The following is a 26,729-nucleotide window of genomic DNA, read 5'->3' as shown; positions in this document are numbered from 1 at the left end:
GGGAGGAGAAACAGTTTCATCATCGCTCAGAGACCAGACTTATAAAAACTTTGCGCTCATGCTCCCTCACTCACAGACTTGGACAGTTTTCAGTTCTGACTGTACAAGATCCCGGCGGAGGGAAAGGAAAGAGAGGAAAGGCTTTAGAGAGCGCTTGCTTTCTCAGGAGCCTGCAAGCAACCCAGATCCTCAGGGCACTTTGGATCTGCTGGGAAGCTAACTACCCGTGTCCTTGCCTCCTGCAGTGGTCACCTTCACATGATGGGAGTTCAGCCCGAAGCCAGCAAGTCCGCGGTCAACGGCAGTGGCCCCAAAAACTCCAGCCTCTGTTATCGAAACATCTTCTGCAATATTAAGGTAAGGAGCAGCACTTCCATGGAGATGTACTACTTTCCTGGCTTGGGAGGGAGGAGCACATTTGCACAGTGAAAGACCCTTACCCCAGCACTTGGGTCTACACATCCCCATTAAGAACCACTAGTAAAATTAAGGGTGTTTGCTAAGATGCAGAATTTGAAACTCAAATCCTCAGGCAGCACAAAGTCCGGAATCACGCTACTGAGATCTATCCGGCTGGCTCACACAAGAGCTTGACAGGGCACTGGGGGGCTTGTCTGGTATTGGCATGGTACCATTCACGGTGGAACATACGCTCTGCGCTCAGTGTGCATGTGCATGTGTGTGTGTTATGCCTCTTGGAAGAGGCACGAGCACATACAACTAGCTCCTCAACTCAAGCGGCTATGCTGCTCTACACTTGTTGTGGTGCTTGCCCACAGTGTCCAGTACATAGTGTGCTGTTGCTTAGGGAATGATTAACCACATCCTGGTGTGAAAAGAAAACACTGCCTTAAAATAATATTGATTTGCTTTAAAAATCTCAGCAAGGAGAAGAGTATTTTTGAGACTGACAGGGACAAAGTCTGAGATGCTTCTCAGCCAGTGAAAGTTTGATTTCTTACAGTCACTGCCAAGTTATTAACCTGCCCCTGCTTAAGAAGGCCAGAACTGGCATTTTAAAGCTAGTCCCTAGCGTGAGCTTCAATCGGACTCTGAGCTCACTGCCTGCATGATAAAACACCAGCCGTCCTGTCCACCTCTAGCATTTTAAATCATGCTAACTATCAGGCTTTAAACCCTCCCACACACACACACACACACACACACACACACACACACACACACACACCACTTTTTTTTTTCCCTTACAGCACTGTTTGGCCTATTTCTGGACAGGCATAAATATTGCTGCATGTGCTGGTTTCCAGCCCCTGAAAGACTGTCTGTGTTCATTCAGCTCATCAGAATTTTCCCAGGGAGATTTTTGTGCTTCACTTGGCAGCATCTTCTCAAGCTGACACCTAAACTAGGTCTTTTGGGGAGCGACAGCTCCCTGCAGCACTTGTCTGTGTGCTCAGCGCTAATGGAAGCCAGTGTCCTGGGTGCTACTGGGGGCGTAGAGCTGGTCAGGGTGCCCAAGAGAGGCCGTCACACTGATGGGTCCCTCAGAGGGGTTAAGGATGAGAGTGGACCATGAGTGGAGTGGGACCCTGAGGTCGCTGCCCTATGAGATGCCACGTGTGTCCTGAGTGACAGCCCACACAGAAGGCAGGCAGGGGAACAGCCAGCAGGACCCACCTGCCTTTCCTTGAGCTGGCACTGCAGGTCATGCCACAGGCCTGGGTGTGATTTCCCACTAGTGTTATATAATACTAGCATGCGTTTATGGACTGATAGCAGCACTGCAAGGAAGGATTTGTCAACACTTTCGTCGTAAACTGAGAAGGTGCTAGCAAATCTCAGGTTATAAGCATGCTGCCGTGAACATGATGTCATGGTCTGGGATGGATTTTTCTTTCCTGAAAGGCAAATTTTATCTGCAATCATTCTTTCCTTGCCCTGCGTGAAGGAGAGCACTCCCCCCCTCACCTCCTCAGGCTGTCATGGTTATTTGTTGGTCTCCAGGGAGCAAAAGTTTCACTGAATTGTGGGGCCCAATTCTGCACTGTCACCTGGGTGCCAGCCCCAAGCAGCACGGGGAGAGTGGTAGCTCTGCTCTTTCATCTGCATGGGGCTGTCTTGGTGCTGCTCTGACCAGGCAAGCCCTGAGCTGAGGGCTCCTCAAGCAGTGAGCAGTGAGGTGTAGTAAGCAGCAGTGCTTCAGGTTCACTGGGGCCAGCGAGTGAAAATCTGGGGGCTCCCGGGACTGATTTCATAGCTGGTGCTGATGGCTCAGATTGGCCCTTCCAACACTATGCCCCTGCAGTTCCCCATTGCCTGGGTTGAGTTGTCCTAGCAGGTGATGTGATGACCCTTTTTGGCTGCAAATTCTAGGAGGAAAAACTTGAGATCTTGGCACCTTGGGTAATCAAGAGCTGCCTCTGGGCTACTCTGACAAACTTTTGTGGGGTGGATGGGCTCTAAGACCTGACTCCTGCCTCCAGTGGAGGATCAAATGACGGCACAAACTGCCTTTGCACTGCATCTGGAGTGACCATGGATCAAAGTGAGTAGGGTTACCTGAAAACAGAATCTTCACAGTAAGTATTCTTTTCTGGAAATACATACAGCTCCTTTTAGCTGTGCACTTAGAGAGGAGCATGCAAAAATATCCTGGGATTATAAGAACGTTGTTGACCTCAATGCCTTTTTAAGGCTGTAAAACTTTAAAGTAGAAATGGATGTTAACCCTTTTCTGCCTTCTCTAGTCATCCACATTGCCATAGTGTTCAGGCTATACATTCAACACCACACAGGCCTAAGGATGTGAGCATCATTTGGTCAGTGGCTGTGTCCAGGACCTCCTAGTTTTCTGTGACATCTGGCTGATCATGGATGACACAGGACTGCCACTTTGCATCCAGGCTCCCAAAAGCCGTTGGCCACCCCAGGTGAGGACTGAGCTGCAGGGAGGCCTAGGCATCACCTACCAGCTGCCTCTGCCTTGCCGCACTGCAGACAACACAGAGAAGATGCAGGAGCTCTTGCTGATGCCTTAAGGTGCCTAGCCAGCCGTCCGCTGCCCGCATGGTCAGGTTGTGCTGAGTCCATAAGTTCTAGCTTAAATCTCCCAGTGTCTAGTGACAGCTAGAGATCTTGGGCCTTATTTTCAAAGTGAGAAAAGACCCTGGAACTCCACAAACTGAATCAATAGCAGGCAACAGGCTGTTTTCATGCCCTCAGATGAAGCAGAACACCAAACTCCGGGGAAGTGAGAAGAGCTGGGGCCAAAGCAGCAGGGTCTGGCAGGGAAGGTGCGAGTTTGCTCTCTCCTCTCCTGCACTTGTTTTTATGTTTGCATATCTCACGCATCAGCTGAGCAGCTCTTGACAGGCCAAAGTGGTCATGGGGAACAAGGCACACAGAGCTGACATTGTTTGGGAGGCTCCTAAGAGGTGTTTTAGGTGAGAGATGCTGTAGCATCCATTATCCTGCTAAAGGATGTTACAATAGTGCTCAGGGACACTTCCAGACTGTGATCCCATGAGCAGGGAGTGGGATGTAGGAGATTCCCACCTCCTGCTCCTCTTTTCTCCTGCCCCAGGTGGTGCAAATACAGTTGTTCTGTGGCTGTGTGCTGACAGGTGTGGAAAAAGAGAAAGTTAAAAGGAGCATTTTTGTTTTAGATGCATCATTTCATCTCTGCAGGTTCATTTGACCACAGTCAAATTGGTCCAGCTGATGGGAGAGGACAAAAGTAAGGGAGGGCAGCAGATTTAGCACCTGTAGATAGGGTAGGAACAAAAACTGGCTCCTCCATGTACCGTGGACCCATGTTCTGAGCTGACCTCTGGTGATGGCTTTGTCTGACACCACTGATGGAGCGATGGCCAAGTGCCACATGCTCCAGAGGGATGAGGAGTCACCAGCTGCCTCTTCTCAAGCTGCCTGAGCACATTTACCCAGGCAGAGCAAGTGGAAGGATTGCCTAGGATGGACTGTCAGTACCACCGGGAACAGCCCTTGGTTTAGCTCATTCCAGTGCTGGCACCACACAAACACATTAAGGAACTGTGTTAGGGTCTATTGAAACATGCTCTTATCAGCATCAGACTGATGATCTGTATCATCTGGGATGATGGGGAATCAGGTCATCCCTCCAGTAGAGAGAGGTTCTTGCTCTTAAAAGCCAATGTATACTAAACAGAGGGCACTTACAACGCTAAAGTGACAGGAGATGACATACCCCCCCGTCCCTTCATGACCTGTTTACTCTTCCTGTGCTGCAGTTTGTGTTAAAAAAATATATATATATATAAAAAAAATTTTTTTAAGGTTGAAAAGTGGCAGCCTGTCAGCAGTTGTTAATATTCTCAGCCCAAAGAAGTGGCAGAAAAAGGACATGCTGGAAAGTCATTCTGTCATGAATAGGCCATTGCTAACCCAAAGGGCAAGGTGTACAGTAAACTTCTCAATTTATCTGGCATTACACCTCTTATTTGTATGAGAAGTCCTTGGTGCTACAAATAACATATTATATAAAGTTTTCATCTAGCACCTAGTTGTGTGGGAAACTGCTAGCATCTGCCCACACAGATACAGTTACTATATATGAGTTTGAATTAATTAGACATAGCATCCTCACATAAGCAATGGCTGTTCCTGACTGGGGCAGTACTTCCAACACAACGAAATCTCTAAGTTGCAGCGTGTTCCAAGTCCTAATAACGAAGCTCAGATTTATTCTATGAGGCAGTGCTCACATGCCAGCATCATTTTCAAGGTGCCTTTTGCAGGGCAGAGACTGAAAATAACAACTGATTTTTCCCTGTAGACTGCCTTGCTCCTCCATGTTCCCTGTGCCATCTCCTGTGAAGGGGACCCCAGCTTTCCTTCACCATTTCCCAGTTCTCTGAAGTGTGAAGGACTTTGGTGCTGTTTGGCACCAGCCCAGTTAGAGCTGGCGCTGGGGGGTCAGAAGCATGATTGTGCCAGGGGATGTCCTGGCCAGGTCTCATGTACTGCTCCCCCCACATGATCCACATTATGGCCTATATGCAAGTATTTGAAGAGCAGGATAGGGCTGGTAACCCTGTTGATGGCTGGGTCTGGAAGTAGCTGGAGATGTGGAAGGACCAGTGCAGAAACAARTGCTCTAGGAGCAAATGATGCTTTAGATGTAACTGCTGCCAGATTACTGCTGGCTCATACCAATGCTCTGACACAAACAGGCATTTACAGCTGATCTCTGTACTCTGCGGTAACGTAGTTGGTGACAGTTCCTTGTTGCTGCTGTAGAAATTACTCCATGTCATATGTGGATATTAATGACTGTAGCTAACATATTGCAGTTAAACTGAATAGCACTAAAACACTATCTAATTGTTATTTGAGGGAGTCAGGAGATCAGCTCCACCTGACTCAGCCTATGGCATGTTTTCTGTCTGTGCCATATCTCAGAACTTGCATAAACCTGGTTGTTGTGCTTATTTTTTGAGTGCACTTTCAGATATGCTGGGGCTGCCTGAACCATTCTAGGAGTCACCTTGGAGAGAGGAAGCAGAGTGCAGCAAGGCAATCAGCCATGAACAGATGTCTGGGAAGTTGCTGCTGAGCACTATCCCATATGAGAAGCCTGCAGCATCTTGGTAACTCCACAGCCACTGAACAAAGATTATTTCAATGGCGTTCTCTATTCCCAATGCCTAAGCCCCGTGTCTAATGTTTTGGCATCTTTGCATTTATTGTCTCTTTCATGGTTTTGTGCTATTTTAATTGATAGCTAATGGCTTGTTCTGTATCCCCAGAAACATGCAAGAGAGAGCTTTGTAAATTTCATGTTGCTTAGCTTAGCTGGACTGTCTTCATCTGGAAGACAGCTAGCTCAAGAGTGCAGAGGAGCAGAGTGAAATGGTTGGGAGAACAGATGGGAGGAGACTTTTACCCTGTTATTCCAGCCCAGTGAGACCACCTGATGTGTAAAAGGAGGCTGGAGAAGAAGAGAGGGGAAAAATGTCAGGTATGTCAGCTGGAGTAAGTCCAGGGGGAGATTCAAAAGCCTGGGGGCAGATTTAAACTGGATGCTATAAAGAAGCTCAAGACAGCAAGCTGCCTCAACAGGGCACTGCTGAAGTGATTCTTTTCTGATCTGCACAAAGGGATTCAGCATTGTTGTGCATGTGGTGTCTCCTGGAGAACCAGCAAAGCCAAACGCAGGTAGCTGAAGGGACTGAGGAAGAGACTGAAACAAAGCAGCTGGGTTCCTGCCAGGGCGAGGGCACCATGAGATAGATGCAAATGACACAGACACAAGCATATCTGGATGTATATGAGATGTGCAAGGAAAAGGCACATTCAGCCTCCAGATTTGCACCAAAATGATTGTGAGTCCACAGGAAAGAGGGCTTTCAAGCTAGAAAAGGTAATGAAGAAGGAATGATGGTGTCATAGAGGGCAAATTATTTGCAAGGGAAGCTTCAGATCTTTGGTTTAAGACACACTGTGAAAACATAGGTCATTAACCGTACATCTGGCAGTGCAGCCTCAGCATAAAGCTACTAGATAAGGGGCAAGTAGAGGGGCAATATGGGAGTATAGAGGAGAGGGGATAGGAAGATCAGGAGGAGACTGTGGGCTCTCAGATGTGTGGTAAGGGTTTAAAACATCTTCAGGCATTGTTACAGCATGGAAGAGAGCACTGGCTGGGAGAGGAGAGTGGAAGCAGGGCTGCCCTTTGCTTGCTTACCTGAGTGGATTTCAAGCGGAAGGACTTGCATGGTCCAGACAGCAGATCCTCTCGGTCTCCTCCACACAGCCTTGTAGCATTCATTCTGCAAGAATGGCTGGACCTCTCAAATCAGAACTGCTTGTTGAGGCCCATCTGCAAATGATGGTTCCTGCATGATGCTGCAGTTTGTATCATGTCCCACCATCCTTGTTCATGCTCAGCACTTTTTTGCACCAAAAGCAACACCACTGCTTGAAACCAGATGCCCCCTCTTCTCCTTTGCATTCCTGCCTCTGTGGAGGGATGCCTGCTTGTCCCTGTGCAGTGTAGTGCCTTGGCTGGGGTTTTGAAGGAAGACAGAGAGCTGGGCACTGAACTCCAGGGAGGGTCTCACACCTCACTCTGTGCTCTGCAAGCCCTTAGATCCAGATACTGCAAGCTGAGATTTGCAGTATCTGGACTGCAGCCAGTTGTGCAAAGCACAACACAGCCAGCATCTTCTGTGTGCTTGCTCTCTCCTCTCTGGGAAGACAGTGTGCAACAGGATGTCTTCTGTGGGAGAAATGGGAACCTTGCCTTGGAGTCTAAGGTCCCAACAGCATCAAGGCAAGTTTTGTCCTTTACTTTAAAAGGACTAAAGAAATTTGCTGAGAGGAGTGTATTTCAGAAGCCTGGAGTCTCACACCCGATGAAAAAGATCATGAACTGCACTTGTACTGCCTTTATTTAGCTGTTGAAGAGTTAGCAAGAATAGGAGATCCATACAGTCATTGACATTTGGTCAGAAGAGAGTACAACTTTAGTTTTGGAGAGGGAAGCATTACGAGGAGGCAGTCATTGTGGATTAGAGCCTTTGTTCTTAAATAAGAACAAAGGATACATCCAGTACCTGCCTGGGAAAGGCAAGGAGTGATGGTGAGTTGGATGAAGCAACAAAGCAGGCAGGGCTCTTAGAACAAGAGACAAGTGGGTTGGCACTGGAAGAAATATCCATTGGGACTGGAGTCTTCCAGCATTCATGGTGTAAGAGTGTGGGCATTAGAAAGCACAGGCTGGGTTTTGATGGCTCTGAAACTGGTGTGAATACAGCAAGGGGCATTTAGATCTGGTTTTGATTATAAAAGGGAAGAACTTCCTGGCCTTCATCAGTAACATCTACAGCAGGATAAGGAAGAAGATGGGGAAGATCCGGAGAGTAAAACAGGCTGGAAAGTTTAGTGGGATCAAGGTCTAGGAGAAATGAAACAAGTTAATTTTATGAGGGGCGAGGTGGTTCAGTGCCCAAACACAACCAAGGAGTGGTCAGCGTAGATAAGATTATCACAAGCAAAATGGGAGAGGAGTGTCGCTGATAGGGAGCACAAGGTATGGCCAGGGCTGTGGGTGTGTGAGAGGAGTGTTTACGTTCATCTGTGGGTCAAGAAAGACAAAGGGAATCTGAAGCTACCTTCAAGGAAATCATGATCAGGTCCTGACACACCACAAAGGGGAAAAACCTTAGGAAAACCCTGAAAGAGAAAAGACCCAGTAACACAACCTACCTGCTCACTCAGTCGGGTTGCCAGGAGAAGAGAAGACTGCTTAAGGATATGCATCATATTTTGTAAGCACAAATATTTTTCACAGCAAGGACTGTGGGAAGGAGCAGTAACAGCCCTTGCTCCTCACACACTGAAGGTCTGGTCTCAGTAATCCCCCATGACCAAATGCCTCCTTTCTTTGTGAAATTTGCACGTGAAGCAGGAACACATTTTTTTATTTGTGCCTTGGAGCGCTCCCTTTAGGGCAACTGAGCAAAGCAAAACTTACATGGACCTTGCAAGAGCATTGGGATACATGTGTGCATTGATTGAGGAAAGAACAAACACTGTCTTTGCACTTGACAATGGCTGGTTGTAAAGTGTGGGTTATTTGGCAGGAGACAGTCGTTATTGCAACTCATAATTTAGACAGCAGAATGCTTTAGAAATCCCTAACCTTTTTATTTGTTTATTTTTTGCAATATAAATAAAGTTTAGGACTCAGCTTCTGTCACTGGACTACATACCTGGCTCCAAGGTGTTGTGCTAAGGGACATTGTGTGTGTCAGGTTATTTGGTTCCCTCTGTGGAAACACAGGGGTTTTTTTTATCTTTCCTGGTGCTTTTTGACATAGAAAAACCGGCAGCTGCATGTAAGAAAGAGATGCCAAGGCAGGACAGATTTCTCCACACAAATTAATTTACTTTTCATTTCCATCTGATGTATTTCTTTGAGACTGTGTGACCTCAGCCATTCTACCRCAAGAGAGTCACTTAGTATAGTGAGCATTGACTACACACAAGCTCTAAAAGAAACAGCCAGTCTTCTTCCTGAGTATTTATCCTTTTGGGGATGTTCTCTTTTCCTTGGAAATTTAGGAATATAAAATCCTGGTGTTCTGAATTTATGGAGGATTCTTTAGAGGATTAAGCTTATCCTCAGAACTCATGTGGTTGTGGGGTTCAAATGCCAGTGTGGTCCCTACCAAGTAACTTCTGGGGTTTGAATGCCATTGTCGTCCCCCAAGTAACTTCTGAATCCATTGGCTAATTTCAAATAAACCAGGCAAAAAAACAGCCAGATAATAAAGCTCTTACAGTGGTTCAGTTCTGAGGTCAGGGTCTGTGGCTGGAGAAAGCTGAACGCAGATGTGTTGAAGGTGGACAGAAGCAGGGGAGGCATCATGGTTTTGCAAGGACCAACATGGTATCTCTGGAAAGAGCTGGACCTTAGCAGCATTTGACCCCTGAGGGACTGGATGCATGACCTTGAGAAGTGCAGAGGGGTGATCAGGAGGCAGGCCTGTTTCCAGTGAGCACTCCCATCAGTTCAAATGCAAGGCTGAGTACTGTGTGCTCTGCTTAACTGCAAACATGCCAGTCTATGTGTGCTGGCTTGAGGTTGTTGCATAGTAGTGACTTAGGTAGTGAAGGATGTGCGGCCCTAGGAAACTATCTGCATTGGTGCCACTGCTGACTTGGTCTTTACATAACTTCAGCACAGAGAAGCAAATTCCTAGTGGCATTAGAAAATGCTTTACATTGCATTGCCTCCTGGAGACTGGCAGTGCTCTGAGATTCCCTCCAAAGAGCAAATCTAGGGCAGCTGGTCTTGCTGAGCCCATACCTATGTTCTCCTCAATGAAATTACATCCTTGCCTCACTCCACCTCCCTGCACAGGGAGTTGTCTGAATCTAACTCAAGGCCCCTCACTCAATGTCAGGCGAGGACTGAAAGTGGAAGAAGCCTTTTGAGGTGTAAAGGTCAGGGGCGTCCTGCTTTGGGCCGGGATTCCTGGAACTCTTCTCTCCCAGATACAGACTAGGGGCACTTCAGATGAGAGAAGGGAGGGGATCTCCGTTAAATGAGGACAAATTCATGATCTGACTTCCCCAAAACTCAGCTGCAGCCTTTTAGTCTGACCTGTCCAGTATATATATGTGGGGTCCGGGCTAAAGTCATTGAGGAGACATTCCACTGAATTCAAAAAGTTTTGATTTGGTACTCTGGAGTCCAAAATACAACTCTAATAGCACTGTATGGACAGAAAGACCTAACAGAGTGTCCTTACTCCTAGTCCTTTCCAAATATTTACTCCTGCCAGATTCATTGTGTGTCTTCCTGTAACAATTGTTCTTGGCCACATCATAACTCAGTGTCATCAATTAGCTGAGAACAGTTTGATAGGTTCTGTAAGTATCTTCACTTCTTTTTAGTGCTCCCCAGACAGCTCTTGTGTCAATCAAATGAATTAAGCCCTGGCTCTTTCCATCTGCGTAGTTAGCAGTGCTACCATGGAAAAGCTTTCTGGCACTTACATTAGCACTGATGTGTGCACATAAAAACCAGAGTAGGGTAGAGGGGATAACACAGGCTGGAGCCCATAGGACTGGTTACTCTGTGGGACTGTGGGGAGGCCACAGTCTCCTGTTGCGTTCATTAGTTTCCATGGGTGGGGGACTTCTGTCCTAGATATTTTAAAAGCAGTAAAAAGTAAATCAAGTAACTATGCTTTGAAAGTCCCACTATCATCTTCTTTCTCCCCAGTTAATTCAACCTTCTGGTAAAAAAAGCCCTTTCTTTCACACTCATTTTCCCACATGCTTCTTTACCATTTTTTTCCAGTGTGTTCTCCTGTTTGCTTGTTCTGCTTGTCTCTGGGCTGTGGTTATGTCCCTACATTTTTCAAATGAGTGCTTGGATGAAGAGGAGAGCACAGGCTTCATTCATGTTCTGCTATGGGGCATGGCCAGTTCATTTTCCTCTCCACAGCCGTGTTTCTCCAGCACCTTTTGTGGATTTAGACCCCAAGATCTGTGGGGTGATCTGTGGTGTTGCTAATGCTCTTTTTTAGCAGAATGAGCTGCACCACAGGATTTCTGCATTCTCTATCTCGGGGTAGGGCTTCCAAGGTGAAGGCACTGAAATCTGGTGTGAGAGAGGGCTTCAGACGTGACTGCTGTATCCATAGCATGAAGCTGTGGTAGGACAGTGACAAACTAGCCACTTACTTCTCCAGGGAGTAGATAGGAACGGGCAGGGGCCATGTCAATTCCTGTAGTTGCATGTAGCAATACTCTTCATAAACCCTGGATCCCTACAGAATAGAGCCATGCTCCCAGCTAGAGAAAACCTCTGAACTTCTATTGGCTTCTGGAGGCTCCACGGAGGCAGTTATTCCTTCTAAATAAAAAGAAGCTTGCATACAGTTACCTTGCCATGACCTCAACTCTGACCCACTTTCAGAAGATGCATGCTGGGATTATCAAGCACCTCACTTTTTTTCTCATTTAGCCAGACTTCCCAAGCATTTTATTGGCTGCTTTGGTGACCAAGGGACATTCCCCCAAAAAAGTCTTTTACAAAACAGTCCATCTTTCATAATAGGCCTCTTTAAAGTAGTCTCAGAGTACCTTTAGTTAACAATTGTTTAGTAAGGCCAGTGACTGTGTTGACAATGTGTTATCTTACGTAAGCAATAATAGAAAGGGAGAGCCATGAGATAAGACAATACAGCCTAGGTGACCCAGCATGTGTTGTGGGGTAGTGCAAACGCATGCTGGAAACTGGTACTGTGTTCAAAACTGGCTGCTCCTAGGGCCCTGCTGAGAAATCACCATGACACTAAGGACTCAAGGTCGTGGAGGCACATCTGCCCTGGGGCTGCCCATCTGACCGTCCTCATGCCAGGGGGATGCCAAGGACCGAGGCCACCCTGAGGATGCTGCCTTGTCAAGCGGAGCCTACCCATCAGACAACACGCAGCCAGGGCAGTCAATCATGGCACTGGTGGCCAGTAGCCAAGTGGATCCTGCCCCTAGGCCCACCCTGGCACAGATCCAGCCCCAGGAGCAGCAACTTCATCCTGATTCCAAAAGCTCAGGGCAGCAGCCACCCCAAGGACAGATTTGCCCTCTGTCTCTGGCCTCTGAATTCTTGTCTGCCTTTTAGATAGTGAACTGGGTTCAACAGGAGGTTGGGAGACTCCTCTCTCCTCCCAGAGCATTGATTTTATTGCCTATGGGCTAGGACAGACTTCAGGGAAAAGGAAAGAGTGAGTCTGGATCTTCTGATGTGGCAGAGGGGGCTGAACCAAGGCCTCATACGTTCCCCCAAGAGTGTGCAGGCGACTGTGGCCATACCTAGCCTTCCTTGGGGACTTTTAGGCCCCTAGTATAGGTAAGTTGGATCTCAGCCTTGCTACCTCTTCAAGGGAGTGCTTTATTTGTGCTTGGAAGCTGTTTGCAGGCCAGCCTGCCTCCCCGCTGAGCTCCACCAGCCCTGCCGGACAAGCATTTGTTGAGTACATCTCCTCTAAGGGAGAGCTGGGTCTGGACTGTCTGAATATCTAGCAACTCTCTCCATTTTGAACCTGAGGTGAGGAGGCAGGGAAGTGTTGTCTAGGCCATGGAGGGATCAAACCCCTCTGTTCCATGAAACAGGGTGGGATTTTCTTCCTTACAAAAAACATTGCCCTGGAAGCTGCTGGTCTCTGAGAGTTGGTGAGGCCGGGGGGAGCAGTGTGTGTGTGAGGAACCTCTCCCCAGGCATTTGCTTCCATTTTAAATAAAGTGTATCTTGGAAAGGAGTCAAGTGTCTTGTATAAACAGCCTGGAGTCAGGATCACTCAAGCGTTCTGAAGGAAATGTCAGGATGATTAAGAGGGGATTTTGTACAAGTGTGTGTGTGTGTGTGTGTGTGTGTGTGCATGTGCATGTTCATGTGCATGTGGGTGCATGCCTTCAGCCTTTCTGCACTGCACCCCAGGTGCCTGTAATTGCACCATTAGCTGGAACTCACCTGCAGCTCTAAAAATACTCTGGGATCTGATTGGAGCATCTGCTCACAAGGGTCAGAAATAGGCTAAGAGCAGCGCTTTATATTTGTAGGATTGTCCCCAACTCCTTAACCTCTAACCACGCCTTCGCCTTTGGTGCCATTACACCTGTTTTGTGTCAGCAAAACTTCCCTTCAAATGAGTTCATTTACTCTTCTTTAAATCATCTTCTTTGTTAAGTGTTAAGAAATATGGATAATAGTAGCTCTGTCCTGTCATGGGGATGCTCAGTGCATGTGCAGAGCTAATGCAGCACATCTGGTGCTCTCTACAGCTGGAAGGGACCAGGTCAGTGCTGGGGGAAATGACTGCTGCCATGCTGGTTTCCAGGAACCAGCAGATTGTGGGCGGCTTTGGGGTGGTCTTACAATCACGGGTGCCTCCACAAAGTGCAGTGACCTGCTGTTCTCCCCAAGCCCACTCACACCATTCAGGAAGGTGTGCAGGGGCAGCAGGGCTTTTTCTGGCTTCTGAGGAAGGAACGGGAAAGAGAGATGATGAATGGAGGTAGGGACCTGTGGGTGACAGATGAGAAAAATAGGTGTAAAAATTGGGAGAGACTAGCATGCCAGAAAAGATTGAAGATCTTGACTACTGGGCAGGAGATCTGGCTTCTCTTCCTAGCTCTACCACAAGCCTTGGGCAAATGTCCCTCTATTTCTGTGCTTCCCTTCCATCTACCCTGTCTAACTGGGGAGCGAGTGTTCCGGGGTACATATGGATGCATGTCCCTCTCACAGCAAGTGTCGCATCTCAGCTGGGGCTGCTTGCTCTGCTGTAAGACAGAGAGTAATAATGAAAGAGCAAGGGCAGAAAATCCAAAAACATTTCAGAGAAAATGAAGGATTATTGTCAAGCAAGCCTGAGGGAAAACAAGGAGGTCAGAGCAACATGCAGGTGGGCCACATCAGCATGAACAGTGTGTGGGGAGGAGTGAGACAGGAGAAACTCAAGACAGCCTGCTAGGGTACACGTGGTGCCAGGGGGAGAGTTGTGCACCGTGCCTCCTCCAGCCTTGGAAGCCTGCCCTTCACAGCCAGCGTATCTTGTTCTGTGCTGAGGTCAGGCAGTGCAGAGGTTCCCCTTGTGGAGCACTGCAACCAGCCAAGTAGGCCCTTTCCCAGCTATCTGCAGGGCCATAAAGGTTTGGACAGTCGTTATTTTAATTAAAACTGGATGCAGGGGAAGTCTTAAATCAGGCACGGCTCTCACCTCGGGACAGTTAAAGCATGTCTGGAAAAGCCAAACTCCAGCTGCAGAAGTCCTGGAGCAAAGGCTGTTTTTCTTTACTTTGACTATTTTGTGTGGCATTCCAACCTCGGCTTCTTCCCATGCAAAAAAAATCTCTTCTGCCTTCCCCTCCCATCCTCCAGCTTCTCCGCACCCAAGAGATGAGGCTGCTGTGTGTGTTGTGTCATCACAGTGCCAGCAGCAGTGACGGGTGGGATCAGCTCCCCTGAGCAATCCTCATGCATCTCTGCCTTTCTTACTAACTCTGCTCACAGAAGCCACAGTAGAAAGACTGTTATTAAACTGTCTGCTCCAGCTGTGAGTATCCAAATCCTGCACTCCTGTGATGGGATCAGGAGAGGAAGGGAGCAATGCAGAGTAAAAGAAAACTGGGTACTTGTACTAGGCTCAGGACTGTTCTAGTTTAAACAGCCCAATGAGTTGGACAGCTGAGCTCAGCCCAGGACTCCAGAGCCAGTGGTCTGCATACTAGCTGTGGCAGCCCAGCATCTCCCGGCATGCTGCAGCAAGGCAGGGTAGCAGAAAGCCCAGTCAGCCAGAAAAGGCTGATTTTCCATTAGTTGGGTAATGCTGGTGGCAAGTCTTCCATGTAATGGAAGTATGTGATTCAGTCATTAGTGAGCACCGGTCTGCCAGGCCTTTCCAGCCTGGCTACTCAAGGCCCTGCTGGCACGCCTGCCCCCATCCCTGTCACCCTGTCTTGGGGCTCAGCAGGCTTGCCAAGCTTGTCAGACTAATCTGTCACCCAGGCATCAGGCCAGTGTCATTCTGCAGGATGAGGTTCACAGGCCGAGGGGGAGCAGTCATGCCCCAAAGTCTTCCTCCTTCCCTTTTGTTTGGTCTCCAGCTGTATTTCTCATGGGTTGCCTTCCCTCACCCTGCGGAGCCCCACCTTGCTCCCAAGCAAGTTCTCCAGATCTGCTACCCTGCTTTGTCCAGCTTCAGGGTATMGCTAATGCATAAGCCCATTTCAGGCAATTATGCCCTCTCTTCCTGCTTGCCCTCTCTGACCTCTGTTTGTCCCTCTAGTCTCCTGCCCCATATCCTCTCATGAAGTGCAGTCCCTTTAGTGATAATTCCCCACTGCCCTTTGTCCTCATCTTCTCCCCATCTCCTGCTGATCCCAGCATTTCTGCGGGACAGTCAGTACCTCTCCTCCTGCTGTTCTCTCAGCTCTGCCCTCCGCCACCAGCATCTTCACTCTCCCAAACACATCTCATCTTCCCGTTTGTCCTGGGATTAGGCTGACATTTGCTGCGCTAAATTCAGCCTCCGTGATCCACCCTCTTCCCTCCCCATTGGTAAACATCTCTGCTTCTCTAGCTAACGCCTTGCACCAGGAGAATGCTCTCTCCAGCTGTTCTGCATCTTATGCGCTCCTGACCCTCCTCTGTTTCCCTAACACTTCCTTATTAGAATGACTTCAGTAGGATCTGGCCAGAGTTGCAGAAACAAAAATTAATGCTCTCTGGCAACAAGATTCCCTGTCCATTTCTCATCCCCACAGAAGTCACCTCTCTGCTCCAGGCCAGCCCTGGTTGGATTAGTTATGCATGATCCCAGGTCAGGGCTTGGGAAAGTGAAGGTGGTGGATCCAGCTATCATCCACAAGACCATGTGTTTCAGTGTGTTTTTGAATATAGGAGCTGATAGCTGGAAGGTTTAAAGTTCATTCAGCTTCAGAAGTTTATTTTCAAATATTTCTTTTGTTTTGTCTCCTTTCTGGGAGTGATTCCCATGTTACACTGCACATTGTGGCTCTGTAGCTTTTTGTCGCAGCAAAATGCTAGCTTGGGATCTTGTTTTCTCCTGCTCARCTACCATGGTGCCAGCTGCGTTCTTGATGTTTTAGTGGGCTTATATCCCCTCAAGACATGGATGGAGAACTCATGATTTTAATTTGTTCCTGTGACCCTTCTTCCATCTTTTTGCATTCATCTTCTTTTACTGTTTTTCTGTGCTCTCCAGGTTATTTATATCCTAGTGGCACACTGACAGGGCATCATTTGCTTTTTCCCTTTCACCTCTGCCCTAAGTTTCTATTCCCTGTTTCTCATATTTTTAGATATCCAACTCTGTGCTTTGCCTGATGCTCTTCTCCCTCACAGGAGAAGCTTCCCAGAATCTCCACAAAGCAGACACATTGTCCTCATTCAAATTCTCTTGTAATTGCTGGAACAAACCCAGGCAGATTCCCAGGCCTCTGTGACCTCCTGTGCTCCCCAGAAGTCCATTTTACCCACCTGTTGCACTTGCATCCTCTGTGTCGGATTGATGGTTTCACTCTTTTTCTGTGCTGCACTTCACACAACGGAGTCTTCTTTCAGACTTTGGCTTCTGGGTGCTACCGTCATTTCAAATAAATAATAATAACAATTATTGCTATTCTCCTAGCCAAGGACGTAAGGAATTTGTCAGCATTGCAGTACCTTTGATCCCCCATCCATCATCTTGGGCTTCCCGCCGTTATCTTTGTGAGACATGCTTCCGGTGTTCAGCAAATATTTGATTTCCTGTGAATTTAAATAAAAAAGCCTTTTTCCTTTTTTAAATGATTTTAAAATACTTCTGGCACCATGTGGACACATTCCATTCCAAGGAAAATAAAGGAAAACTGTTCTGACTAAATATAGATCAAAAGACACTTTTGAGCCGTCTCTTCCATCCCCRGCTGAGGATGCTTTCCTTTCTCTGGCCACCCTGGCTTGTTTGACCATGCTTATGCCCTGCCCCGTATATTCTGCGTATTCCCTCTTCTGCTCCTTGCCTGTGCTGTGTTCGTTTGGTTTGGTTTCTTGCTTGACTCAGTGATTTAGATGGCTCAAGGCAACAATGCTGTTTTTAGAAAACCACAAAGGTCTTCCAGTAGTGAGAATACATTGCACATATTTCATCCTTTCCTGCTGGAGCTTTAAAAGCCCTTTACTAACGTGAACTTTGTCTTGCAAAACCCTTTGGAGAAAGCACTGTTAACTTACTTTACAGCTGAGTGAATCCAAGGGACCAACTGGAAATATTAGGTCTCAGCTAGTCTGAACCAGCATAGCTCCATTTCAGCTGCAGTACAGCAGCTTTATCATTGTACAGCTCCCTGCGCATCAGGTCTTCCTTCCACCAAGTGCTGCCACAGTGCAAGTAATAATGAATATTAGTAACAGTAAAGCAGAGGAAAGTTAAAAACAGAGCTCCTTGTCCTCTCTTCTAAACACTGGATTCCTCATTTTGCAAAGCTAAATTAATAACTTCTCAGCAGAAAAGAAGAATTCACTTGTTTGCTTGCAGCAACCAATAAACGCAATGAAATACACATTTGGGGTTTGAGAAGCAGCATAAATACCTTGCAGTATATAAGAATGTCCACAGCATAGACATGTGTGTCCTGCATTCAGAACCGATGCCCTCAGACACATGCAGTGCAGTGAATGAATGGGAGGGAAGGGAAGGGAAGGGAAGGGAAGGGAAGGGAAGGGAAGGGAAGGGTGGTGCTGGATGGCAGTAGGGCATGGTGAGTCCAGCTCTTTGTTAGGTTTGTTGCACAACAGAGATGCAGTCATGTTGGCCTACTTGAGTCCATGTGTGTATGACTCTCAAATCACTCACATGGGGCATGGTTGCCAGCAGTTACACATCAGCTGGGCAGCTATCAGGTACTAACTGGGATGGCACTATTTTGCCCGCAGGTGTTCGTGGTGTGCCATGGCCTTCTCCAGCTCTCGCAGCTCCTCTACAGTGCCAACTTCAAGAGTAGCCTCACTACTATTGAGAAGCGCTTTGGGCTCTCAAGTCTCTCTTCAGGTTTCATCTCCAGCTTGCACGAGGTAATTGGGTGAGATGCTTGTGTGGGGGCCCTGAGAGCTGGCCAGAATGGAGAGAAAACACACCCATGACTACAGCTCCATCAGTGGTTTCCATTAGAACTCCTTATTTTGATAGGTTTCAGCTGTAGGAATGATCCTGGCCTGAGTCATTGCAAGCTTTCTCATGACTGCTAAAAGGAGACATTGGCCAGCAACCTCTCCAGTGTCTACCCCTTTCCCCAGTGTTCCCAGCTCTGATGGCCCAGTGGTGAAGGATTAACTTTCATTGGCATCCTCTTGCTAGGCTGGCCTCAGTATAAACTGTGTTCAAGTTGCAACTCAGCTTCTTTTGACTCTGTGTGAAAAGAGCTTCAATTTAAATCTGATACTTGATGAATGGCTGCTTTATGAGAAGTTCCTTAAGCAGTTCTGGATGTCTCGGGAGATATGCAACCCCCTGAGGCATATGCTGCAAGAACATATACCTTGTCTTCAGCAGAGCTGCTAGCTGTCTGCTCTGTCAAGATGCTGAGACATTCAGGGCCAGACTTGTACCAGCCCAACCACTGCAACAGTTTTTTCACTGGGTGTGTTAGTGTTGCCAAGAGTATAGACAGATCCAAACTTCCTGGGGTCACATTTGGAGAATGGCTTGAGGCTAGATATCCAGACACCTTTTCCCCCCTGAACTGATGATCTCAATATACTGGGGGTGGGGGGAGAGCCCAGCTCTGAAGCATGGTGCCTGTGTTGCTTTGGGAAAGGACTGGAAGGACACAGATGTGTGTGGCACTGCCCTGCAGCAGGGCAAAGCTTGTTGTGCCTGAACTAAAGAAATTCTTATAGACACTTTCTAATCACTTATTGCTCTGGAATTGCTTGGATAAATTTGAAAACCTCTCAGAAACCGTAAATGGTGCCTTTGTCTTTTTTTCACAGGATGGCCATTGGTAATGTATTAGACCTATGAGACCTAGGTTTTAGAGTACCGATGTTTGGGTGTCTTGCCTTGTCAGCAAGCCTGGACATGTGTTTCTGAGGTCAGTCCAGGCACCTCACCGAACAGAACTGGACTCTAACATTCCCTAAGAGCCCACTTCCGCTGCTAGCCTGATAGGCCCCATGTTTGTTAGTCTTCAGCACAGGACCTGTCTCCTTCCTTCCCCAACTTTGTGTGCAGGGAGAGGAAGTTGTAATTGCTCAGTTTGGAGGAAGGTCTTTTTGTTCTCTTGAAATGAATCCTAAGGCACTCAGCAAATCTCTTGTTAAACAAGCACATTGTTTTCTTGTTCGTATTGTCATGAATTGTATCTGTTCTGGTAGCACTTCAAGCCCAACTACGAAGGGGCCTGCTGGGAGAGAATATCTTTTGAAGGCAGAGAGAGAGAAGCACTTGGTCTCAGCTCACCTTGCATACTGCTGGTCTTTTTGCATGGGATACTTCACCAAGAGTTTGGGCATTTAGGCTGCAATCCTCCAGGGACCTCTGAGAAGTAGGTGCCCAGGTCTTACCCCAACCAGCACATTCGTCTGAGATTAAAAGGACTGATCCAAAGCCCACTTAAACCAATGAAAGACCTCCCACTGACTTCAATCAGGCTCAAACCATGAGAAGAAAGAGATCCAGTACTGATGATTATTGTTGGTAGCCCTGAACTAGCATAGTTGTGCCCCGTGGGGTATCCTACCACTCACAGTAGTGATACATCAATAACCTGTGTGCTTCTTATCCACTAGAGAAATTACTTTTACTTAGAGAGTTTATGTTTGGAGAAGTAATAGCAAAATAAAATTCATATAGAGCAGTCTCTTACTGCAAGAGCGTAAAGGGAAAAGGATTGGAATATGATATGCGCCATGCTGTTAAATACTGTCTGCTTTCAGATGACAGATACAACATTACTCCTCTGCTTTAAGAAAGATCTTTCTGCTCTTTTTTCTAGTTCTGTGTAAGCTCCCCTGCTTGTCTAGGATGATAGTCTTTTCTCATTTATTGCTGCATCAATTCCAAGAACAAAAACCACAAGAGACAAAACAAGGGAGTTCATGTAAACATATATAAGAGGATACTTAGACATAAATACCAAAGTTAAAATAATATTTAGTTTGTCCCACACTGACAAAATGCATACAATTGTAATTTTATGGTGTTCGTCCCTGTGCCTAAGAGCTACAGCTTGTATATTGTGTTGAATAAGCTGCACATTTTCATATCTTTTTAGCAGAATGAGGAGAATGGGACTGTGATCATATCTGTAGTTCCAAATGTCCGGTGTTACAAACATTTGCAGTGAGCCGGATTTTGTGGCTGGGCTCACGTCTGCTTAGAACCATGGGAGCAGAGGCAATACACTGCAAAAGTTTTTGCTGGATTTGGGGGAATCATTAGTTTATGCCACGTCCTACTGGGTGGAGAGCATGTGGGTGCTGAAGAAAGCCCCAGCCAAATCACCAGCAGGTGTGAAGCAGTCCATGATAAGAAAGGAGGCACACAGGTTACAGGACCCAAGGAGTTGGCCCGCTAGTTTTCGATAAGAAGGAAGCACTGAATCATTGTGAATATGCAGGGTGTAGCTGAGGGCTGCCCTGTTCTAGCTCTTCAGGGGCCAAGCACCATCTGACCAAGACAGCTCTCCACCCAGCTATACACAGAGCTGCAGAGCTGGGACAGAAGTTTTAGGACAGGGTCTGACTTCCTCCATGATGTCTTCTAATGTTCTTCCCATTTCACTCTGCTCTTTCCAGATTGGCAATGTGGTCCTCATCATCTTTGTCAGCTACTTTGGCAGCCGAGTTCACCGCCCTCGGGTGATAGGTGTGGGGGGCCTGCTACTGGCACTTGGAGCTTTCCTGGTGACCCTTCCTCACTTCCTCTCAGACCGCTATGAATACACTACATTGAGTGCGGGTAAGTGCCTCCATTCCTCCCTGAAGTGTCTGTAACACACAGCGGCACAACACAGCTGATGTACCTTCTCTGATTCAGTCCAGGCTGCATGGGTAACACAGCAGAAAAGGTGAGTTGAGAGGGCCTTTTCTTATGCTGGTAGCCATCGTGGATCAGATTAGATGGTTCAACCAAAGGCTAACATCATGCCTGGGTCTTGGCATGGAGATGTACACCCTGAGCATCATCCTCTACAGGCATTTTGAGTGCTGTGCTCTGCCAGTTTTTAGCTGAACCAATCAGAAGTCCTGCTCCTCTGATCCTTGTTGTTTTCTTATCAAATCTGGTGGATATGTAGGACATTTGAAGAAGCACACTTACTTGTTTGAGGACTGACAACTTCATGAGAGCACAACTATGAGTAAGAAGTACATACACTGGAGGATCAGCTCCTGCATAACAGGATGTAGCAATCCATCAGATCATTCTTGGTGGATCACACCATTTTCCATCTGCCTTTTGACTTTTCAACTGCCCTCTGCCCTTCTTGCCTGCACGTATCAGAGAAAGAAGTGATTTGCAACTAAAAAGTAACCTTTAATGCAAATAAAGATGTCCACCTCATCTCTTATCGTCATGTCACGCCCCACAGAACCATACGGCCACCGAGTCGTCTTATTGTCATCACCTTCCCCGTCACAAATCTGGCCACAGTTGCATTGGGCTGGATTTCCCATGCCTCCTTGAAAACAGGGGAATGGTTGTATTCAGTGTACACTGAATTCAAGCACAGTGTTTGGAGGGAAGGATTTAAGGCAGGTATTTTCTATTTTAAGTCTGACTTCAACAGGGTTTTACAACCCCTTTTGAATGCAACAGTTATATGTGGGATCCCTTCTGCCTCCTCTGGGTGTGTTATCTGAGCCACACTTTTAAGTCACAAGTTTAATTGCCATTGTGAAGTACCTAAATTCCCCACAGATGCTCCTGAAGGCCTCCAGAGGGAGTATCTCTCCACATAAGTCTGTTTTTCAAGTTAAGCAGGACAGGATCTCTCTGGAGGCTGTCAAGACACCTCTTCCTCCCACAACTGCACAAGGAGCTTGCTATAGGGCTGATATCCTCAGCTGTAATATATGAGGTAGACAGCATCCCACATGGACATGCCAGCCTCAGGAATATTTGTAAAAGGGCTCCACGTTAAGTGAGAGAAGCATATCTTCCAACATGGAAATTATGAAATAGTTATAATACATGTTTGCTTTGAAAGTTAATCATGTTACTGACTTAACCCATTATTTTTAATCTATTTCTCTCCTGGCTAAGCCCTCCTTTATTTGGACCCCTAAGCATACTATGTCCCTGCTTTCTGCACGGGCCCTGTGTGTCCTTCCAACCCACTCCTGAGCATCCTGGAAACAGATTTGCTTTCCATGGCATCAGAAGTGTCCCAGCTGCAGCTCTAAAACTTCATGACTTGCTGTTGCTGACAGCATCATTATTAACGATGAAATGTCATTCAGCTATGCAAAAAGCCAGCTGAAGAGAGAATGTGACACATGATGCACAGAGTTGCCTCTGGGGCAGCAGACTAGACAGAAGCCCTGGAATGCAGGAGATGATGATTCTGCTATTGATGTCCTGTGTGACTGTGAACAAGTCACTTCATTTCTGGCTTCTCTGGGGCAATGGTGCACTTCCTGGGGGGCTCAAAGCTCTCTGCCTTCCTCCAGTCCCCCTGTGGCAGGCTGCAGGCTCTGCAGTGCCTTGCCCACTGAGGCTTTGTGCTGTCTGAATGCTGAGCTGAATTTATACCAGAACAGTCCTGGTCACATTGGTCCTGTTTGGATGGCTGTTATCTGCTCAAGAAATTAATAGCTATGGCACTGTGGATCAGTCTTCATGTGCTCTCAGGCCAAAGCAATTCATCTGACAGATCTGAAAGAATAGTGTTGATGAGCATGTATGCCTTGTCACATTGGCTATGGTTTGGACCCCCTCTCCTTTCTCATGGTTTTGCTGTGTGACAACAGATGTTGCTCTTGATGGTCTCAGTTCAGGTGGCTGAGAGCTGTGGTGGTGCCAGAGAGAAGACTGCAAATTCCTCTCCCAGGAGCTAGGTGTCCAAGTGACCTGCAGCCTTGCTGAGCACCCAAGCTGAATGCAAATGCAGTTGATGTTTCACCTATAGATCAAAGCCTTTTTGCAAAGGGTAGGAAAGCATTGTTATCTTCATTTGAGTCACAGAGAAATTAAAACATGAGAAATGAGGTCGTCTCCCTGCTGCTGAGCAGCACGTTGGCAATAAAGCAGAGTTTAGACTGTCTGTCCCTGATGCCTCTCCTACAGTAGCCGGTAGGTCATACGATCTATACTAAGAAGGGCTACTGATTTAACCAAGGCAGGCTTTGGGAACAGGCTGGTGTGCATGATGACAGCTCCAGTTTCCATGCAGAGTGCAATACTCAGAAGCGTATACATTACATGCAAGGCTGACTTCAGGTTTCCAGAGTGACTTCAGCCCCTAAATCCTTGGGATGCCAATGAACCTAGTCTCCTCAAGGCCTGCCACTTTTGAAAATGGGACTTAGGCTCCTAAGTCACTTCAGCTCTTTGCCAAGCTTCTCTCTCTGTGCCTGTGCCACAGAGAGGAATGGCAGAGGTTTTAGCAGTGCCAGYCAGAGAAAATCTTGCACTTCTAGTGAGAAGATTAATTCTTCTGAAAAGGTTTTGGGCTGTGTGCATTGAATGTTAGCCTGATACTCTGAGGAGGGGAGCCTTGGCTTGTCATGGAGCTGCTGGGTGGCCTTAGGCAAGTTGCTTTCTCTAGTTAGGTCATGAGTTTACCACAGCAGGAGTCTTCTGTTGTCTGTCTGTACATCATCTAGCACAATGGAATTTGAATCCTGGATAGGAAGCAAGGCAGCTAGGAGAAAGACGCTCATATGTACTTGACGATCTCTGCTCCTACCAAAGGATTAGAAGCCCTCTTGCTTTGTTATCCCACATCAACTCTGCTTTGGGAAAGCTGGCACCATCAGAGCTGATCTGCAGCCTAGACTCTATGAAACGCTTATAAATAATGGCCCAGTGTGGGGCTGAAAGTGTTCCAGAGTTCACTCAGAAATATGAAAACCAGCTCTCTGCTGGCTTGCAGCTGCCTCCCTTCTACCAAAAAAAAAAAAAAAAGGAGGCTTTAAATTCATTAGTCAGACTATGAACTGGTCAGGATTTGGGACAAGGGCTGCTCTTTATCATTAAGGAAACAAGTCAAAGCAACACATTATCCTGCCTCCCTGMCTAGAGCCATATGTGTTTATATGCAACCCCATGCTGGTCCCAGTGTGGTGCTGGCACAGCTGCCTGCCCTCTTCCTCTGGGCTGGGCTATATTGTTAGCCTGGGCATTTGCATAGACTGATTTGCACGCTTGGTCTGAAGCATGCACCTCACCCTGTCTTCGTGGCTGCTATGACTAATGCTGTCATGCAGGAAACTGGTCTGAGCCCCAGGCAAGCCAGTGCCTCATGAAACCGCATTTAGTCATGGCGTTGTTCACACCAGTGATACCACTTGTGATATGAAATGATATCAGGGCTCTCTTTCCTCACCCCAAGGAGTGGGAATCAAAGGAGCCTAAGGACACCCACATGAATGCCTCGGAGGGTGGCCATTAATGGATATCTTCAACTACCAGGCTCCAAGTACACAGTGTGGATGGCCCTGCCGTAATGCTGGCAATGGCCCAAATCCATTAATGCCCTTTGCTGTCACCATCTAGCTGGTGGTGAGATCCACATCCCGCTTGGCAGGGCATTTGCAGGCAACTGTTGTGGCAGGTGTACCAGATGGATGAGGGGCTGGCACAGCCTGTGAAGGTGTTACAGTCCTGGGTAGAGTTAGTATTGCAGTGAGATGCCTTAAACGGGATGAAAACCTCCTAATGTCCTGACTGCAAGGATGATGTGAGGAATTATGGTCCATGCTTTAGAAGGATCTGAGCTGCTCCTGAGCTCTGAGGGCAACAGAGACTTGGCAGCTTGGCCATCCTAGGGTGCATTCCTCCATGTTTCCGCCCAGGTACCATGAGGGAACAAAGATTGCTGACAGGGAAAACGAGTCATGGCTTGGGTTTTGAATGTATCACTGTCTTCGTTAAACTGAGAGTGGCCTCGTTCCACAATGTGCAATTTGGCATGAGAGGCTTCTGTGGCTCTCACTTTTCATTACAGTAAAATCTTTATTAGCAAAGGAGGCTCATTCTTTCTGAAAAGACAGACCCTTAAGACAAGCACTGCTTCAAATAAACTTACATAATGATTTTTGTGGTGACCTACTATTAGGAATGTGCTGCCATATTATGCCAATGAAAATCCTTAATCACCTGACAAATATTGTTTTTGTTTTGTTTCTATTTGCTCAGAAGTATAGAAAATCCACAAAGTTATTTCTTTATCTAGAAATATGTGATAGGAATGTTGAAACAATTACAAATAAAAAAAAAACACAGAATGAAAAAAGCTAATATTAAAAGACCAGGATTGCTCTGTTTGCTCTGTAATGCCTTTATTTTGCATGAGGAACAGGTTTTTCCATCCATGAATATTTACGCTTTTCCACTGACTTTGACACAGTCCATCCAAAGGCTTATGTCAACTGGCTGAGCCCAGCTTTACTTCAACTTTTATGAAGAACTTTTTATCCTCTGCTGACAGCTGAAATGTGACTTGCTGGAGTTGGACTTAGGGTGGACCTTTCACCTGCACAGTCACAGCACACAGGACAAATTATTTTGCTTCCTTCTTTTCTAATCAGTCTGTCCTGAAAAGTTTAATAAAAAAATCACACTCTGTTCATTTGCTACACTGACCTCAATATAATGCTGCAAAGGAATGGAAAGGTGATGATAACTACTGATTAAAATGAGCAAGTTCAGCTGAACTCCAATAATGCGTGACTATTTGGGAAATTTGGGCGATTCCTGGTACCTAGAAATTAAGGCATTTAGAACAGCCTTCAGATTTTGGGGACAAGAATGCAATTTCTGGCTCAAGGTGCAGATCTGCTCCCAGAACTGATGGAAATGGAAGGAGAGGGGCTTCCACATGCTGGCAGCAATGCTGACATTCCCGCCACTCATGCACCATAACTGCTTGTCAGGCCACATAATGATGGAGCAAAGTTAAAAGTAACATTGCAGAAGGGGAAATGGGAACTAGGGTTAGCCTGAACTAGTTCTTTCAGCTAGTTTGCCATGCATCCCCTCTGAGCAGAGGTGATGCAGGGGTAGGGTCAGAAAGGAGGAGGCAGGAAACATGCCAATGGTTATAATGTTCTTTTTTTTTCCATTCCAGATAACAAAAGCCAGATCCAAGGTGAACTCTGTTATGCAGAGAATAAGTTTGTGTGTCCAAACACCACTCAGGATCCCCAGAAGGAGGCCAGCAGTATATGGGCAATGATGGTCATCGCCCAACTGTTGGCTGGAATCGGGACAGTTCCCATACAGCCCTTTGGGATATCCTATGTAGATGACTTTGCAGAAGCAAACAATTCCCCTCTGTATGTTGGTAAGTGGAAAGATCCGTCTTCTGCTGAAGCAGGACAATTGTTTACATTATTTCATTGCAGATTCCCTGTCCTCCAGACCTTTGAGCTGAAATGGACAGATGCTTGTTTGGAGATGAATCTGCTGCCCTCCAGGAGACAGGCTAGGGCTGCAGTGCAGGGACAGGGAATATTATTGCTCTGGGCAAGAGTAGGTGTGTGG

At 46.9% G+C, this 26,729-nt stretch overlaps 1 protein-coding gene across 1 annotated transcript in view; it reads left to right on the top strand.

Moving 5' to 3' along the window:
* Nucleotides 1–261: 261 nt before the first annotated feature.
* SLCO2A1 (solute carrier organic anion transporter family member 2A1) overlaps nucleotides 262–26,729 on the top strand; it is a 41,901-nt gene continuing 15,433 nt past the window's right edge. The window contains exons 1-4 of the mRNA XM_026078589.1: nucleotides 262–357; nucleotides 17,957–18,094; nucleotides 20,819–20,981; nucleotides 26,314–26,529. Of these exons, the coding sequence (XP_025934374.1) occupies nucleotides 262–357; nucleotides 17,957–18,094; nucleotides 20,819–20,981; nucleotides 26,314–26,529 (613 nt within the window). The remainder of the gene's footprint in view (nucleotides 358–17,956; nucleotides 18,095–20,818; nucleotides 20,982–26,313; nucleotides 26,530–26,729) is intronic.

This window comes from Apteryx rowi, unplaced genomic scaffold, assembly GCF_003343035.1.
Source record: "Apteryx rowi isolate R43461 unplaced genomic scaffold, aptRow1 scaffold_480, whole genome shotgun sequence".
Classification (NCBI taxonomy): Eukaryota; Metazoa; Chordata; class Aves; order Apterygiformes; family Apterygidae; genus Apteryx; species Apteryx rowi.
This window is presented reverse-complemented; position numbering and strand designations above follow the sequence as displayed.